General features: G+C 38.1%; 1 protein-coding gene across 5 annotated transcripts in view; it reads right to left on the bottom strand.

Annotated features, from left to right (window-relative positions):
* Positions 1–1,157: 1,157 nt before the first annotated feature.
* Nuak (Nuak family kinase 1) overlaps positions 1,158–18,955 on the bottom strand; it is a 113,393-nt gene continuing 95,595 nt past the window's right edge. For 2 of the 5 annotated variants that reach the window (XM_067762956.1, XM_067762957.1), the window contains one exon: positions 18,040–18,413. In XM_067762956.1, the coding sequence (XP_067619057.1) occupies positions 18,046–18,413 (368 nt within the window). In that variant the 3' untranslated portion in view covers positions 18,040–18,045. Of the gene's footprint in view, positions 5,049–5,160; positions 9,467–12,962; positions 14,004–18,039; positions 18,414–18,955 lie in introns of those variants that run through there. The other 3 variants (XM_067762955.1, XM_067762958.1, XM_067762959.1) reach the window with 3 other exon arrangements.

The following is an 18,955-nucleotide window of genomic DNA, read 5'->3' as shown; positions in this document are numbered from 1 at the left end:
GCAGGTGTGAGAGTCGAGTTGCGAAATCATTGGCAGTCTTTTGTGATTGAAGCTTTCCGACGTCTAGCTTTCCTTGTGTTTTTTGTTCCTTGGTTTTAGCCGCGTTGAGGCGGGTGCGTATTTTGGCTGCAACGAGATAATGGTCCGAGTCGATGTTAGGTCATTGTGTAGGCTGAACTTTCCGACTGTAGGGCCAAAAACACCTTCTTTGCCCACCCTGGCGTTGAAGTCGCCAAGCACGACTTTTATATCATGACGGGGGCAGCGCTCGTATGTGCGTTCTAATTGTTCATAAAAAGTGTCTTTCACTTCATCGTCTTTCTCCTCTGTCGGCGCATGGGCGCAGATGAATGATATATTAAAAAATTTTGCTTTTATTCAGATAGCTGCGAGACGCTCGTCCACAGGCGTGAATGCCAGCACTTGGCGACGAAAGTCTCTCTCCCACCACGAACCCGACGCCGAAACTGCGCTTATTCGTATGGCCACTCCAATAGATGTCACAATTTTTGATCTTCTTTCTTTCTTGCTTCGTCCAACGCATTTCTTGGATGGCGGTGATGTCAGATTTTGCTTTGACGAGGACATCAACCAGCCGGGCATCTGCACCAATCCTATTCAGAGAGCGGACGTTCCAGGTGCATGCCCTCAATTCATTGTCCTTCAAACGTTTGCCATGGTCGTCATCAATAGAGAGAGTGTATTTATCCGTGGCTTGTTGTTATATTTCATTGGAGTATGGTTTTACGTGGCGGGTCCCAAGCCCAGCGCACAACCCGCTCAGCGGGGGTGAAAATATTACTTGCACGTTTATATAGCGAACCGCTTGCTCCAAGACAGACGCCCGCTTGCAGCCGCACCTAGAGGTGTACAGACGCTGCCGATGAGATCTCTCCCAGGCTAGCCCTTAAACCGATTATGTCAGAGTGGCCTAGCCACGTTGTCGCCTTCTCACATTAGCTCACATCCGTTTAGCAGCTACCCAGAGGATACTTGGCCGCAAGCGACCGGCAGTAGTGAGCTGCTTGAACCGCATGCAAAAGAATCGCTCTGGCCATTCCCAGGTGAATGGCGGTCAGAAGCTTTCCCCACTTTCGTGGACTTCTACACACGGCTCTACCCTCCATATAAATATATATTATCAATAAAACACACTATTTAGGTAATATTAAAGTTTTTTTATTAACATTATGAATAACTGCGCAAAAAAATTAAATAAGTTTACTTATTGCTGTCTATGTATGTGAATATGTATAAATTTAAATTGATGAACTTGGCAACTCTGTTGTACACAATTTCTAGTCTCACTTCACATAATTCATGCATCTACTTAACGTAAAATCGTTTTTTTTTCTAATATTATAATAAATTACCTATTGTATTTATTTACCGTCACTGCATTATGTTTACAGTTAAGTAACAATTTTCCGCACGTCGAATTCCAATTGCTTTTAAGTCTATCAGCCTGTTTTTATAAGCGAGCATTTCCAAAATAATTCGCTATGCGTTTTCGCTGTATCTAAAATGGGGGTGTTCACACAACATTCAAGTCTTACACAATTGCATTCCGTGTGCTTTTCGCCTTATGTATGTATGTAATGTATGTATGCATGTATGCATATTTATGCGCTAGTGTATATATAAATTATATTTCAAAACATTGTACATTCATGAAACTACGATTTTACATTAAATAACATTAACATCACTAAGTATTGTTTAACAATTGCTTTTGCTTTTAGTTTTTAACGTTTTTTTTTAAGTTTATGTGGTTTTTTTTTTATTTGTTTTTGAAATTATGGGTTTTAATTAACATATTTTTGTAGTTGTATTCAATCTAAAAATCAGTTCTTTTTTGAAATTTGCTACACCCTAAATACATTCATACATATTAGTTATGTGCATATGTCAAAGTATTTATTTATGTACATTTTATATTGCAGTTGTTGTTGGATAATTGATGAGTTTCAAGTTGCGAGTATTCGGTTTTTACCAGCCAGTAATTTTTTGTTTTGTTTTTTTTTTTTTTTTAATTTAATGTAAAAAAAAGCCCACTAACTAAATATTGTTTACAACAATTAAACAGACTTCAAAATATGCATTTTGACGTGAAAGCTTTTTAAAAGCTCATATTGCATGCTTTCATTTTTTACCTATGCAGAAACCAGCTAAGCTTTCATCGAAAAAAGCTCATCGTTAAAATCGTAATTATTATTAATAACAAACATTTATCTATTTTTTTATTTTAAAGAAAAAAATATCAAATACCTTTATGTTTAATGTATGTATGTAAAAATATTCTTAAATTACATTGCTACGTTTAATTCCTTGGTAATTATTGTTTTGAAATACAATCAAGCTTGCTTACCATAAAGTCTGAAGGGTGTAAAGACTCAAATTAATAATGAAACAAAGAAAGCTCATCTGTTAATATATTAAGTAAAAATAAGATATATTCTTTTGAAAATATAAGCGGGTATATTTTTAAAAATTTGAATAAAAACTGCGTTTTTAGGGCCTGTTTAACAGGTAAATTTTGTAGTTTGTTGAAAAAAACGGTCCTGATTTATTCGTCTTTTGTTCGAATGCGTATAAGTGCGGAGATTTTGCGTTTCGAAAAGTAGTATTGAACTTGTCCAGTTCAACTGCTTTCAACCTATGTTCTGAAATATAAAAATTTGCTTAAACTACTTTTAAGAGCTACAAGATTCTTAAGTGATTAATGACACTGCGCGAAGTTCTGCCTTCTCTGGTTTTAATAAAGAGTCGAAAAAAAAAGATCTTGCAGTGAGATTACTTCACACTTGATGTCATCATAGAAAGATAGTATTTAGATATTCGCGTCTTTGCAATCATGCCACTGTGTAATTTTGCTTTCGTTAGCACCACAAATTTACAAACCACTAGCCGCTATACTGCTTCCATCGAATCACAATCCTACCTATGATTACCACTACACACACCTTCACTGTAAAAGCAATCTGCGACACAGATACAATGAGAGCACACAGGCATTTCATACGCATAACAACCAACTGCGTAAGCTTCTTACTTAGTTCATCGTAACTTATGCTTAAGAGCAAATATTTGACCAATCTTTGTATGAACAAATCACTTTCCCTTTGCCACCGAACCCTGCGCTCTGTACAATCACTCATGTTGAGTATCTGTGCTAATAACTATATTTGATGAGGCAGTAGACTGGAAGTGAATTCAATCTCTTGTTCTTATTTCCCTCACCGAACACAGAATGTGTAACATAGTTTCCTTCTGCAGCCCACCCTTCGTACGTCTACTATCACTGACAAGGCCCAATTTAGAAGATCGTGAAATCAGAAGTGCCATTTAAATGCGACTATCATGACCGTTTTTAGTGAGAAAAGCGACTTTGATATCCTAATGTTTGTAAGATTTGCACATAATCTTGGGCGTTTGCATGCTCCGCGTCTGGTTCCAACCCTCTTCTACTTGGTTAATTATGTGCGATCTTGTCTTATCTACCGCCCTTCTTAACTAGCTCATCGGCCCCTTATTTAAAACCTCTTCCCATATGAAGATAGGTGTAAGTTTATACCTCCCCCGATTTTGCCTTATTTAACGCCTTAATGGCCGGCTTGTTGTCGATGTGAAACTTAATGCTTCTACTGCTTTAGTCACGGCTGCCGAGTACCAAATTACCTGTCACTGACATCCAGAGACAAAGGCGCCAGCATTCAATCAGGTATCCCTAGCGGTAAGGCCAACAGCAAGGAATAAGCGGATTGGCCTTCATAACCCCATTCTCCTTATTAAGTATACTGGATAGCTCTCCGTGCAATATAGGTCCGATATAATTAACCGTATCAAGCAATATAACCTCAAGCCAGGTATCTTATAATTAGTGGCGTTTTGGTAAGGTTGGTAGCCAGTCCACATGCCTTTGCACGCCTGATCACCATATCAAGATAACACTAAAAATCATTGCAAAAGTCATTTACGGTCGCAAGCCTAAGTAGAAAGGTCAGAAAAACCCTCTCTTCTTTTTGCGTACCACAACATGCTCTTTTCTGAAATGCCCAATTGCAACTGTGAGTAAATTAGAGCTCTCACGACCCCTAAACCAACTAAGCTTCGTTCAGCAAACATGCACGAGCCATTATAGAACGATGTTTCTGTGCCCAGAAAAGCTACCTGAGCATATTTTTTTGCTGTAGTAAACCATCTTCTTTTTATAATCGAATAAAGAGACGTTTTCATTCGCCTATCATTGCCATAGGTATTCTACTATCTCGGTACAACGAGAAACTGGTCTGAACTCCTTGTGTGACATGAGATCTCTTACACCGTTTTACAATCCCGAGTTTCAGCGGATATCTTGATATTCGAATAAGTTTTCCAGCCTTTATGTTCATTTAGTCTGGGTATCAAAATATAGCCGGCTTTGAGAAAACTCATTCTTACTTAAAAGCATACAACGATTGGTTCACACCGATCCAATTTGTAAATGACTTTCTAGATTTTTTTGAATATTTCTCTCGAAGGAACTGCTACGAAAGGAGAAGTACACCTTTTCTAATTGTCATTTAAAACATTGGTCTTACAAGAGATATCTCCCGAAGCTCCTACCTTAGCTAAAACTCTTTCGTATCAGCCATATAGAAAATTACTGATATTTACACCGAAATGTATGGCAGGTATATATATGTATATAAAAGCTATATTAAATCAAACAAAATGTGCTCCCTCTCAACTGAAAGCATCCGGTCTGCTTAAGAGCCCCTCTCTCATCGGTGTGAGTCAATCACCCACGCATACCTAAATTAGATAAATATTACAGCTATTTATCGTGTTAAAATTAAAACTTATTTCTAATTCGTGTTGTGTATTCTTGGAATTTCTTATCGCTGCCACTCGTTCTCGAAGACGTCGACGATGAGCCGGCATGCGTACTACTGGTACGATTCCGTTTCGAGTAATAGCAAAATATACAGAAACCATTCTGAGGTGTTGTACATCAAATGTTGGTTGGACTACGCGTTGCCGATGAGGTACGATAGCGAGAATTGGATCTGTGAAGGAAAAGTGATAGAAGAAAACATAAAAAGGTGGAAGATGAATCATTCACATAAACAGCGTGTTTTTCAGTGAAGCAGTATACAGATGCAAAGGACTTTATCTTACCTAGAAATGCCTGTTGTATAATCCCTGATAGGTGTGCGCCCTTCATGCTTATAATTACTGGCGCCAGTCGACGACGAGGCAGAAGTAGTAGGTTCGAGTAAAGACATAGTTCTATTATCATAGCTACGTATGGGACGACGACCAACCGTCGCATAACCATCTAAAGTTGAGTTGGTGGCTCCACTTGGCAGTGTACCATTAAGCGTGTATGAGGAACGTCTTTTCGGACTGTAAGTATTGTAGTAATTAGCACCCACACTCGGATTTGTTGCTGCACTCACACCCAAACCGTTTGTAGCCGAAGCACCCTTACTTTCGTAAGGACTAGAACTCGACGAAGACTTATAACGTATCGGCACACCGCTATTAAACGCCAAATAGTCTGTATCAGCTGCATAACCATAACGTTTACTATTTAAAGAAGGTGATGTGGTTGGGCGTATATCGTTGAGGCTCTTTCGTGGTTTTGTGATGTTGGTAGCATAATCCATTGGTGCCTTGTAAATAGGCGGTTTCAATTCCGTGCCAACTGGACTAAGTTTTAAAGGACGAAAGAATTCTTGTGTTATATCCGGCGATTTGGCACGTTCTCCGATGTTCAATTTATTGCCCGAGCGCGCTTTAACCGCCGCTTGCTGTTCACGATAGTAATCACGCACTGCACTCGGCCCAACTATGCTGCTCGTACGCTTGGGTTTCTTATCGTTAAAACGACAATAGAAACTGCGACGCTTAATGCGATCAATTACGCTTTCATTTGGATCCGAGCTCTCGCCACGTGTAGGCGAAGAGAGTTGAGATGCGCGCGACAGACGCGATACAGTGGGCGAAGGTGAGGCGTGCAACATATAATTGTCTTCCGAGCAAACAGACCAATTATCGAACATAAGCTCGGGTTCTTCAGTAGGTGAAAGAAACGTTGAAGTGGAAGCGCAATCATCTTGATAACTACGCGAGTCCGAAGAGTAATTTGCGATATTCTCCATGGAAGGTGTAAGTAAATGATTACGATTTATTTCGTGCGTGGATGAAGTGCGATAACCGGACGTTTGCGAGGTTTGCATCGATGAGTTGTTATTGGTCATATATGAGTTGTTATTATTGTTGGCGGTGTTATCCATTGATTGTTGGCTTGAGCTGTTATTGGAAGAGCTATTCACAGCGCCTGGATATGGCGGAAGATTCGAATAAATGCCATTCCCATTTATATAGGCCGCTTTGAAGTTGTTGCGGTTCGTTGGCGCAATGGTATTATTATCAAGCCTATCTAATTTATTGAGATCCAACATTAGCCCCTTACGTTTATCTTTATTGCCCTGTAGCAGCAACTCCTTACCCGCACCACCAAGTATGTCTTTCTCTTCGCGACTCTTAGACTTTGCAGTACTTGCGCCAGCATCTTGCAAGCATTCGACACATTGCGTCTGCTCAGTATTGACACTCGTGGTTGGTGCGTATTCGCAACTACATTTGGCATTGACCTCGCACTTACGACCGCTGCTATTCTTGGCTAAGAGATTGGTGGATAACGCTGCTGAAATGCTACCTGTACGTTGACATTCTGTCGTGTTTTGATATATGGGCGAAGGAGAGGCTTCACGTATTTGGCGCTCAATATTACTCGTTGATCGTGTACTTTGTACGCGCCTCTCTGCGCCAACACTTCCCTCTTTTTCATTGCGTCTAAAAAGCCCCAGCACGCGATTAACTGCATTCTTGTTGCGCGAGCTTGGCATCTCTTCAACGCTAATAGCACGTTTGATGTAGTTCGTTTCCGCCTCCGGACGCGATCGTGGTACTGAGCGCTCACGAAGCGAACGCAGCATGGCATCAATGCGCGAGCGTTTGTCAGCTTTGACAGGTTTTTCCTGAACTCCGCAATCGTGTAGCTGTGTTCTTGATGTGGCAGGGCTTTCAACGCATTGTGCGCCAAACTTATCAGCCTTTGCCGCCATGCTATCTAATGATTTCTTCTTCTTAAGCAGCATCACACGCTCTTTCTCTTTTGTTTTTTCTGGTGATGTATTTTCGGGAGAGCGTTTCTTCACTACACCACCATTAGCGGACGAAGCTGGGCTAGTGGCTAAATTTTTCTTTTCTTTATTCATTGCCGAATCACGGAGTTTCTCAAATTTTTGACCGATAGCGTAAAGCAACCCCTTGCTAGGCTTTTTCTCAGGTGATTTTTCTTTTATCAAAGGACTTGACTCTTTCGAGTTATCTGCTGGTGTAGTCGTGGCTGAAGTTGTGCTTGGCGTTGTGGTTGTAGGTGTTACTGGAAGTGGTTGCGCCAGCTTTGACTTCTTTGTTACTTTTATAATTTTCTTTATAGTGGTCGGTTTGGTTTCGTTCGAAGACGAGCTTTCCACATGCGTACCAGGCAGCGCGTCTTGCTGCTCGAACTTCTCTTCAACTGCTAGCGTTGGCAATGCTTCGCGTACTCTTCCTTCCGGAATTGTTGTTATTGCGGCACCACTGCGCGTTACTTTACGCATTGATCCCTTTGGTGGCGTAAGTTTTGAAGCTGGATAGCTTTTAGGGCGTACGAGGCGACTTTCACGTGCCGATTGCATAATGACGGGCTCCAACGTAGTATGTGCGCTATCAGCGGTAATTTCCGGTATTTTTGTGGGCTTATTCGAGAATTTAGGTGCCTCTGATTTCATAGCTATTGTAGGCTCTTTGGTTGGGTATGATTTAGGGCGCTTAAGCATGGATTCGCGCTTTGTTTGCTCTTTTTCTAATGTTGTTGCTGGCCCAACAACTTCTACGTCAGCGTTTGCATCGTTTAACGTCGGTTTTGTGCTTTCAGTCTTTTTCACAATCTTTTTCACCTTCTTCACCACCGATGTGGTCGTCAGCGTAGTATCCGCATCTGTGCTCGACTCTGTAGTATTAATTTTCTCTTTGGGTTTAAGCTTTTTCAGTTTTTTAATTGTGGATGATGTTTTATTCTCTTCAATTTCTGCGTGACTGCACGGCCCTTCTATTAGCGATTTCTTTGTTGTCTCCGTCGTGCGTTCCACCGACACCTCTCTTGGCAATGCGGCGCGTTCATGCTCTTTTTGCGTTCTTGCAGCAGATAGCAGCTGTAGCTCTTCTAAAATCTTATCTGCCAATTCGTTTTTGCGAAGCTCTTCAGTTATTTCACGCGGGCGCGAGAGACTGCGACGATTTTGTTTGATTGTCTCCTGTGAAGAACTACTCGCCGGCGGATACTCAGAGTACATTTCAAAACTTTTATTGCGCACGTGCTTTGGCTCTAATTTTTGAGGTATACATGTGCTACTCTCAGGATTTGGTAAGCTTTGTTTACGCGCCATAGTATCCGATACCTCATAGCCACTGTATATAGGGCGTTCTCTACTAGGCTCACGTGAGCGTTCTCTTATCTCACGCAGCACATTTTGTGCCTCACGCTCACGTTGTTTCTTTTCGCGTAGAAATGGATTCTCATCGAGTGGTTCATCATAGAAATCGGGTCGTAGAAAACGCGAGATGCGTTTCTGCGAAGAGCGTCTACGCAAGGAGCTGCTACCGCCATCTGCAGGCACATTAATTGGTGGCGATAAACAACCACTTGGTGGACGCCCAAGCGTAGAACTGCCACTATGACGTTTCTGTGGTGACACTGACCCACTTTCCGTAGATGAATCTTTTGTTGTTGCCGTTTTATTCAGGTAGGGCGAGTAATATTTATAGCGATCGTTAATATCTGTCGTGTATGCAGAACACATAGACTTTCCGTATTCTTCACGACAAACACTACTACTGCGACTCTTCGCTACTACAGCATCGCCGCCTGGAGATGGAATATTTGTCTCATAATCGTAACGCGTACGACTGATGCTACGTCTATAAACGGGATCATAATGGCGACGTTCATTGCTATCAGTGCTACGTTTACTCATTGTACTACTGCTAGGTGTCTCTTCGGCGGCACTCTCTTTCAATTTTTGTTCTGTTGGTGTATGCAGCACACCACGTCCACCGCTTTGACTGCGTTCGTATATTTTGACAGGCGCATTTTGTGTGCTATTTTGCATGCTCAGCGTGCGCGATAGTTTGCGCGCTTGTGTCGGTGGCAATTTGGCGAGTAATTGCTCTTGAAAACATTTTGGTAAACCTGGTGTTATGCTCGATAACGTTTCTAGATCTTTTTTGCTCAAGCGTAGGCGCGAGAGATCTAAATCGGCTAAATCGAGTGGTTCGTCGGCGGGTATGGCTGCTGTCGCTGGACCGTCAGCTATGCCACTAGGTTCGGCAATAGTGGCTGGACGGTTTATTTTGTTTGAAGTTTTCGTGCCTGAAAGTGAGAAAGATTCGTGTGAAGTGGAAACAATGCATGACTAATGAGCGCGCGTTTTTTGAAGTTTGAAATTCAAGTATGTTCTGATTGTTCTAATTATGGAAGTTTTGGAGAACTCTTTGATAAACTTTTAAAATTAATATCTTTTGTCTTTTAAAATGTATTAATTTACTCACCAGTTATTTAACAATCCTTGAAAAATATTGCGAACTAGAGGAGATTGTGCAGTACTAATACTAAAACATTTTGCATATCAACTTACTCTAATATCGTTTCGTAATCTATGTGTATATTATAAATAAACAGACTCTTGAGTTGCTTATCAAAGCAGCTGATAATGCTCTCTTTTCTCTTCTTTGTATGCTCATTTAACACAGCACTGAGAGCGTTCGTACTTAGATAGAATTAACATAAGTCAAAATAAACAAAATTTTTATTCACTGTAAGACTACTGATCTCCGTTTTTTACTTTGTTTCATAAGCTTGAAATCGTTTTCTGAATGAAACTGCGCAGGTTTTAAGATAAAAAAGGGTTTAAAAATATATACAAATTTCTTGAAAATTACTTGAAAATTACTTCAAATGCGGCAGGCAAACCAATTCGGGCAGGAAAACTATCACATTATACAGCAAACATAGATAGATGTCCCAACCAATAATATCTTAATGATCATTCTACTGAAAATGCCATTTAAATATCGGTTCTTTTTTAATCCATCAGATCTCCTTTTTTTGTAAATACCTACAAAATTTTGACGCTTTAACAAGAATCTCTTAACCACACCACTTTGACTGTGATTAACCAAGATATCTTTAGCGGTTTCTTGCATCCGACTCTACTGTTCAAGCCAACTGCCTTAAACCGTGTATATGGTACTCAATTGTAATGGTGAATTAATTGAGAGGTAACTGTAGGGCGGCCACCGTGGTGTGATGGTAGCGTGCTCCGCCTATCACACCGTATGCCCTGGGTTCAACTCCCGGGCAAAGCAACATCAAAATTTTAGAAATAAGATTTTTCAATTAGAAGAAAATTTTTCTAAGCGGGGTCGCCCCTCGGCAGTGTCTGGCAAGCGCTCCGATTGTATTTCTGCCATGAAAAGCTCTCAGTGAAAACTCATCTGCCTTGCAGATGCCGTTCGGAGTCGGCATAAAACATGTAGGTCCCGTCCGGCCAATTTGTAGGGAAAAATCAAGAGAAGCACGACGCAAATTGGAAGAGAAGCTCGGCCTTAGATCTCTTCGGAGGTTATCGCGCCTTACATTTATTTTTTTTTTATTTAACTGTAGGGTTAGAAATGTATTGGTGATTTAATTGAGAGGTAGCTGTGGGGTAAGAAGTATAATTGGGGTTACTTGCCTAACACGAGGCAGTGTTTAGTAATATCTTGTCCGGGACTATCCTGAGAGCCTGGTTAGATAAAAGTATTTCTGCTTATAAACTGCGGGCCAATAGTGTCGAAGCGGATTGGGAATGGGAGCCACAACACGTACAATGATGGAAAGGTGAATCATGGTTGTATCCAACTGATTTGGGTTATGTTTGCAACAAATTTCTTCAGAAGCCCTCATTTGGCTGTAGCTTATTATAAAGCAGAGCAAAATGTAGTTATTTTAGGATTTCTGTCGCAGACATGCAGATTTATCTCGACAAAGGGTGCCGAATCATCCCGTCTTGCCAATAATTCGTCAAAAATTCTTTCTGATTACTAGAAGTTAGAAGATATTTGAATTCAATACAATGCAACCTTGACGGTGGAGCGTGCGTTCCGGCGAAAATCACAAGTTTTCAGCATACACCCTACACTCTGATATTGATGTAAATGCTAAACCCACATCCTGTAGACAACATAAGCAAGCTAACCTCAACTTGGGTGCTATGAGATATGAGGTACACGCTTGCATATTACGCTCACTTGTCGTTCTCACTAGTTTCGATCTTGTTCGTATATAGGCACATCAGCGCTCCTCTCTTTAAAAACCGTAAGGTAAGAAGTGACCAGAAAACTCATCTACGGCAGTGGAGTAGTGGACTTTTTTCCGGATAAACTACAGTTGCGTAGGATGTTTGGCAGCTGCCAGGAATTCATTGTTAGTCGCAAGTTCAGGCTGACTGAAACCTTATATCGAAGAAACACCGTTTCATTATTGGGACTCAAGGGGTCCGGTGGTGCAACCTAACCCTTGGCGAATCCTGTGCATTTAGCAAGCGAGGCTTTGGCGACCCCAAGCTCAAGGGGTTGGATGGCCTGAAGTTTTAACGGGGCCACGATCGGGGTCTATATCCGGCAACCATCAACATCGAAAAAACTTCCCAAAACCTTCTGGGAGTCTCCTTATCGCTACCAGAAGAAGAATACGCTTCATAATTCGCTTACGAAATAAACACTCTTTATTTGAGTCGAAAATCATCACAACTGATATATGCTAGCTTTCCCAACAAAAAGTCCTTGTATTTCAATGAAATTAGAAGTGGTGTAGTTTTCGTTGTAATCAACGAAGTGAATTCCAATACTTATAGGATCACGATGTACATTTTCTACTCGGACAACAGCTGTCAATTTGACAAAGCTCTAAGTGCAGCAAATCCCACGCACTTGGGAGACTTAAATTAGTTCAGGACTAAAATCATGTTTCATAATTATTTCCCGGTTTTTGTTAGTTGACTGGCTACAGTAGTATGGCGTACGAGCCGTACATTGTATTTTTAAGGAAATTAAGAGCGTGGCTGACTTCTGCTCTGGATAGGTGGATTTCTGTAGAGCTAGGCCGGGGTTTGGCGGACACTGAATTTTGCAATGTGTACTTCCATCAAAAGTTGATAACGGGCACTCGGTAGAACTGTATTGATTTACTTTGGCTTACATTTTGCTTCAATAGTGGCTTTAAGAAGAGACCATATCATGGGAATATATGCGGTTCAATTCAACACACAGAATACTTGATTCAGAATCACCTACACGAAATAAGACGAGGTTAAATTCGCCATTTTTTATACATTTCAAAAGATATTTAACTCCATCGAAAACCCTCCAATGGCAGTAATCTCAGTGTCACTCCTAGCGAGGCAACTTACGGACTCACCATGTTGGCTTGAAATTTTCCACATAAAGGTTAAAAATAAAAATGATAAATTTTACTTACCCGCTTTGATGACCACAACACACTGCACAAAATGATAATAATTGAGAACTCCCTTCAATATTATCAGATTATTTAACGCAATACAACCAAAAGAATTGTTCACAGAATTGGTAAGCGAGTAGTTTATACAAAACAATGTGCAAAAATTAAGTAACGACACAAAAACTTTTTTTCCTTCGTACTGCAAGCAAATTAGCTGTTTTGGTCGGCAAAGGGTTAAGGTATTATCAAGTCATGCTTGGAGTGTTAAGGACGAACGTGATACTTATACAGGGTGGCATCCAACATTAAAAAGAAATATTTATAAGAAAAAGTAAATAAAAAAATATAAAATAATAATAAAAATTATTTTTAATTAAGCTGTTGTCGTATTGTTTTTTTTTTTTTCATTCAATAAAATATTAGTTTTACAATTTTATTGTATTTTTTCAAAAAAATTTTAGTTTTTTAATACTAAACTAAAAATATGTAAAAAATAACATATATGAATAATATTTTGTATTATTTATGTTAGATTTATGTTTGCTTTTTTGTTTTTCTAAAAATATTGCTTAGGTTCACTTGGTTCGTCAATTAAATTGTTTAATAGGTAAATAATATGCATAGTATGTTTAATAAGTAAATAATATGTAATAGTATTGTGGGAGTTGTAAATTAACATTAAACTATTTTAGCTGCATTGTTGTTCTTGTATGTGTTGTAGCGCCAAAAGAAAACTGCACGGCGTTGAGTCATTGGGTAGGAGGCAGTAAATACTGACTGATTGATTAGTTTACTGATTGATTGACTGCTTGATTATTACTTAAATTGATTGTGATTAGTTGAGCTGCATTTGTTTGATTGTTAATTTTATTTGTGCTTTTTTTTTCAATAATCGAGTTGCGTTTGAGCTTTGTTGTAAAAAAAACTATCAAAATGGCAATAAAAATATGCATACACACATACGTACATACATACATATAGATATCTTGGTATCTATACATAAATAATTCACAAAGGCCCTAGCCAACATATTTAAAAATTTTATGGGAGAATCAAAAAACATTTTTTTTTCTCACATCTACTTCAAGCAGATATGGCTTTTGAAAAGTCTACTATCAACGTTGTTGTTGTTTCTAACACTTTAAAATGTTAATGACGTTGGTAAGGGCCTTTTAAGCTAAACATATATATTATACATGCAAATTCAAATTTTTTTTTAAATAGCTCTAGTCGCAGGTATATGCAAAAATAATGATTTATAGGTAAGATAAAAATAAAAATGAGCAAAGTTTAGAATATAAAGGTAAAATAAAGGTATTCGTATAAAATATACATTTTCATGCTGATTATATGTTAAATATATATATTTTTTTGTTTTGTTTTTTGGGTATATAACTTCAAATGTTAACTGAAAAAAAGAAAGTAATAAAGGAAATTAGATTAAAATAAATATAATATAAGTTGTTGGATAAAAATAAAATAAGAAAAAACTAATTAACGTAACTACTAAAAAATATACTGATAAACTGTTAAATTTATAATTAGGTATACTAATTAGCAATGGTATGGGCAGCCGGCTGCAATGAGATCTTTGAGCACCGATTACTAGAAATAACCGTGGTTGGCTTTCCGTAAATGGAAACCTAGTAAGAACGTGTATAAAATCCTGTCAAGCGTTCAATAAAAACTGTTCGACACAAAATTAGCTGTCGAATTGCCTGTTCTTAAATTTAAATGTTTTAATGCTTTTCAGATTATTTAAAAAACAAAAGCTGTTCAGAATATAAATACTTTTGGAAATATGAAAAGTAAAATACTCTAATAAAGACATTAGTTTCTAAGTGATCTAGTCGGCCGTTCTATATCGAATTGAAACATCGAACGAGTGTCGACTGTGGAGTTACTAAGCTCTTGAAAGGGCGCCTACAAGTATTCCACACAATTAGGATTGAAACCATATAGAATTAGTATGTAGCTAATGGTTTATAAAGTAAGAGATACAAAAAGGCAATATTTAGAGATCAATTTCAAAGCCAGCAGCGTGACATGCATATGGCTTAGTGGATAAAGGCATCTGCTTTTGCACTAGTATGAAGTATGAATGTGGGATATTTCGAGTTCAATACTCAGCTCCCAAGAAGCTAGCTGATGAAGAAGTGAAATTCAGCTACATGTACTAGTAGATCGCAAGCAAGTAGAGCTGCTGTTGCCATGCAAGCGCGAGAGGAATCGATCCGACGCTGGCAAGATCAGTGGAGCAACAGCATCGTAGGAAAGTGGACTAGGGAACTAATCCCTGAACTGAGTCCATGGTTGAAGCGACCACACGGAGAGGTAGACTTTTACCTGACCCAGTTTCTAACGGGACACGGTTACTTCCGGAAACACCTACACAGAATAGGTAAGTTTAATAACCCGAGCTACCTGTACTGTGGGAAAATATACGATGTACGCCACACCTTCTTCGAATGCAGGCACTTCTCCGATCAGCGAAGGAGGGTAGAAGAGATACTTGGCGACCTATCCCCGGGCAGCGTCATCAATAACATGACCTGTCGAAGAGACAGATGGGATACGGTCAGCAAATATGTGAGGCATATACTTATCAGTAAACGAGAAGACGGATGCCTAGCCCATTAGCGTGAGAGTAGCCATAGAGCTCACGTAGCGCGCACCCGTACCCGAAGTAATGCTAAACACGGTCTCAGGTACGGGGATTAGCGCGGGCCGTGGGGGTTAGGTTTTAGTGGGTAGGCCTTCATGGAAGAAGGAGTCCTACACTCGGAAAGTCTCGCAGTGAGGCTTAAATATCCCGTCAGTGCATAAAGCATTTCCTCCTTCCACGAAACACAAAAAAAAAAAAAAACTAGTAACCATCGCCGTTTGTAAACTTTGTAATTTTTTCGCTAATATCAATGACGAAAAGAAATTATCTCCCTTTTGAGGAAAGTTGACTCACGTTGTTAGTGCTAGTCTTTGGATATAACGACGAAATATCTATGGCACGAGTAACAAAAACGTGTTTAGGTGATGCGGGTATAAAATCAATAGTGTCATCGGGGGCCGTGTTGCCAACAAATGTTTACAAAAATCGCAAGAGCAGCTCGAAAAATGCTTTATTTCCTCTACTCGAAAAAAATGTTTCCCTACAGGTTTCCCCACTTATATTTATATTAAATAGAAATAAAAAGCCAATTTACAAGGCCTCCTATTTGCCTTATGTGGTATGCTTTAATCAAATTTTATATGGAAAACCATGGTAACAATTCAAGTCTTAAATTTTACATGCATACGACACTCTTGTGAATTGCACAAAAGTTTTTTTTAAACAAACACTCTCCGAAAGCTCATAATTTAGGACTCCGATATGAGTACGAAATATGTGAAAAATATGAGCCTGAAACATATGTCACATAGGATTCTTTTATGACCCTAATTTGATCAAATTATCAGCAAAATAAATTCTAAAATTGTAGGTTCGGATATTTAATTTTAAACGAAAATTCAATTAAAATATTGTATATTCAATCATTGTGTACAAAACAACATGATAAAATGTCAACATGATGTTCAAGATGGTACATTTGCAGCATTTTGACAGAATGTTAAATATGACGACGCATACGGCCGACTATCTTCAGCAGGTGATAGAAAAGACGTAGAACAAGACTTCAATAGTAACTTCAAAAGTCAGGTGAGCATGGTTGTTTGCTAATTTGACGCCTATGTTTTAGACATGTTTGTCTTATTCACATTGTATTCAATTCATTTCTAACGCCTTCTAAATTCATTTTTCCTTTTATTATAACCTGCCTTGCTATTTCATGTCAATTGTATAAGGCTTTACATAATCATATATAGCTGTGAATAGCCGTTCTTAAATAATATCTCAGACTAGGATGAGTGTAGAAAAAGGTCTGTTTATGAGGCCAATAGGCCCTTTCAGACTCATGGGATATACGAACTTAGGCTCATATCAGGCTAGGATCGCAAGAAGGGAAACATATTCATTTCCGCATCCTAAATGTGACCAAAAGAAGCCTTAACGCGCCGATTAAAAACTGATTTTAGTCCCATTTACGAGCCCGAATGTTTATTGAAGTAATTTCTTGTTTTGTGCAGCAGTTAAGAGAGCTCAAAAATACATTTTATTGTTGTAGTTTTTTTAAATTTTTCGACAGAAGGGCGATAGTAAATATCTAAATAATTTGGCTAAGATAAATTCAATGACTTTAACCGCTTTGCAATCTTAGTGCGAGATTTCATATTTGAAATTATTGACCATGGAGGTTTTTATAATTCAGTGACTGCAAAGAAATAAACTTGTTGATTATCTGCTGTTAAAGAAATATGAATTTTACTACATTGTCATCAGTGATCGGGGGCTTAGCATGATAGATGAACATGTCATATATTAAAAATAATACAAATATCATTTAAAAAAACTAAAAAAACACGCAAATATGGTGCCGTTTTAGTATCTACAATCCACTTAGATGTGTGATGTTGATAGCACCGTAGCACAGAGGTCCGTGTCTCCGCTATTAAGCACAACTCCTTTTGTAGCAAGTTATTTAACTACTGCTGCGAGTATTCAATAACTGCCGCTTGATGGGTCTAACTCTCCTTTGCGCGCCTAGCGTAGAGAATTACAAATAAGCATACATACAAGTGAGGCTAATATAAGCTTGTGAATATGTCAACTTCTTACTTATTCTAAATACTTTTTTAGTAACACGTGTTTACTACTGTAGATAAAAATAGTAATTGAATACGTAAACTATTTTTCTTATGGCGTTTTCTTTTCTGGAATAAATGTGATCTTCATGGGTGCAAATTCTAACTTTTCAACTAGGTCACCTGGAGCGATGCAAAATGGATACATTTCTAGGTAATTGAACCCATTTTCTTATTCAGTGGAAAATATTTTGTGATAGGAACTTACAAACTCACGAGAGAGTTGAGATGAACCAACAGGGCGACATTATTTTCAAAAAAGAAACGCCATTGAATGCTATGCAGAATTGAATCAGCAAAAAACGCTGGCGGAAATCAGCGCTTCATAAACAGAGACACACCATAATGTAAATACATTTAGTTCCATAACCGAATAGCGATATTAAGGTAAATATACTTAAATATAAATATGTGTGACCTAAATTATTGCATGTAGTATGTATGTATGAATATTTATATGCTTTGTTTTTAGGTGATATACTTTGTTACAGCCAATAATGTATTATTATTGAATTCAGCACGAATGATACGTATGAAAAAGCATTAAAATTTTAAAATTTAAAACTATTTAAAGCCAAATGGATTAATGCTATTATGATTATACTTATGTTATGCATATATACTATGTTGAGCCGCTTTAATAGTTTTTGTTATTTTTGTTTTTCTTTTTTTTTTTTTTTGTTATTTGTATGTATTATATTAATATATTGTGACTACACTTTTGCATTTGATGGCTTTGTCAATTGTGCTGTGGCGCTCGCTGTTATTGTTGTTTTAGACATTTTTGTCTTTTCTATTAATGGTTTAATAAATCTGATATTGTTGATGTTGCGTGAAGGATTATTGCTGCCAATACCAGGATCACTACTAGTTTTTGTTTGAGTTATTGTTTTTGTATGTTGTATATGTTTTGGGTTTTGTGGTATTGTGGTTGTACTTATTGTAGTTGTTGTACAAATATTGGTTTTAGTTTTTGGCATTATCGTAGTAGTTGTGGTAGTTGTTGTTGAAGCTGTTGCTGTAGTAGGAAAACTGCATAAACTGTTAAGAAGCGCATGCGCTTTGGGAATACGTATATCCACTGCAAACAATAGCATAATATTAAAACAAAATTAAAATTTATAACAAATAAATAAATGAAAGGAGTCATAAAAAAATCAATAAATGGAAAAAGCAAGTTCATTAATAATAAAACAATATTTAATACTTAAAACGTAATAAAAAATGTAAAAAGATTACATGTGACCTGGAATCATGATAGGGGCCTATTGTGCGAAAATACCGTTGTTCACTTTTTCAGTGATTCTTATAGGAAATTTAACGCTCTTTCCAATGGAACAAACCTCATTTTTTTTTTATCTTTTTTGGGTTCTTCACTAATCGCATTTAAAGCCAAATCGGACCATAAATACGATTTTTTTAATATTTCGATCCATGCGCCACCTATAGGAGTTTTTTTTTTCTTATTATTGCATTGTCATCGGGTTCTGAACTATATTCCAAGTTTCAAGCTTGTAGCTTATCGGGAAGTTACTTAAATTGTAATTACAAAATTCGTTCACAACGGCCGGTCGCTACACAGAGTGAAGCTAAACAAAAACTTTAAACGCGTTTTTCTCGAAA

This window comes from Eurosta solidaginis, chromosome 1, assembly GCF_040869045.1.
Source record: "Eurosta solidaginis isolate ZX-2024a chromosome 1, ASM4086904v1, whole genome shotgun sequence".
Taxonomy (NCBI): Eukaryota; Metazoa; Arthropoda; class Insecta; order Diptera; family Tephritidae; genus Eurosta; species Eurosta solidaginis.
The sequence above is the reverse complement of the archived record's forward strand: the minus strand, read 5'-3'. Positions and strand labels throughout refer to the sequence as shown.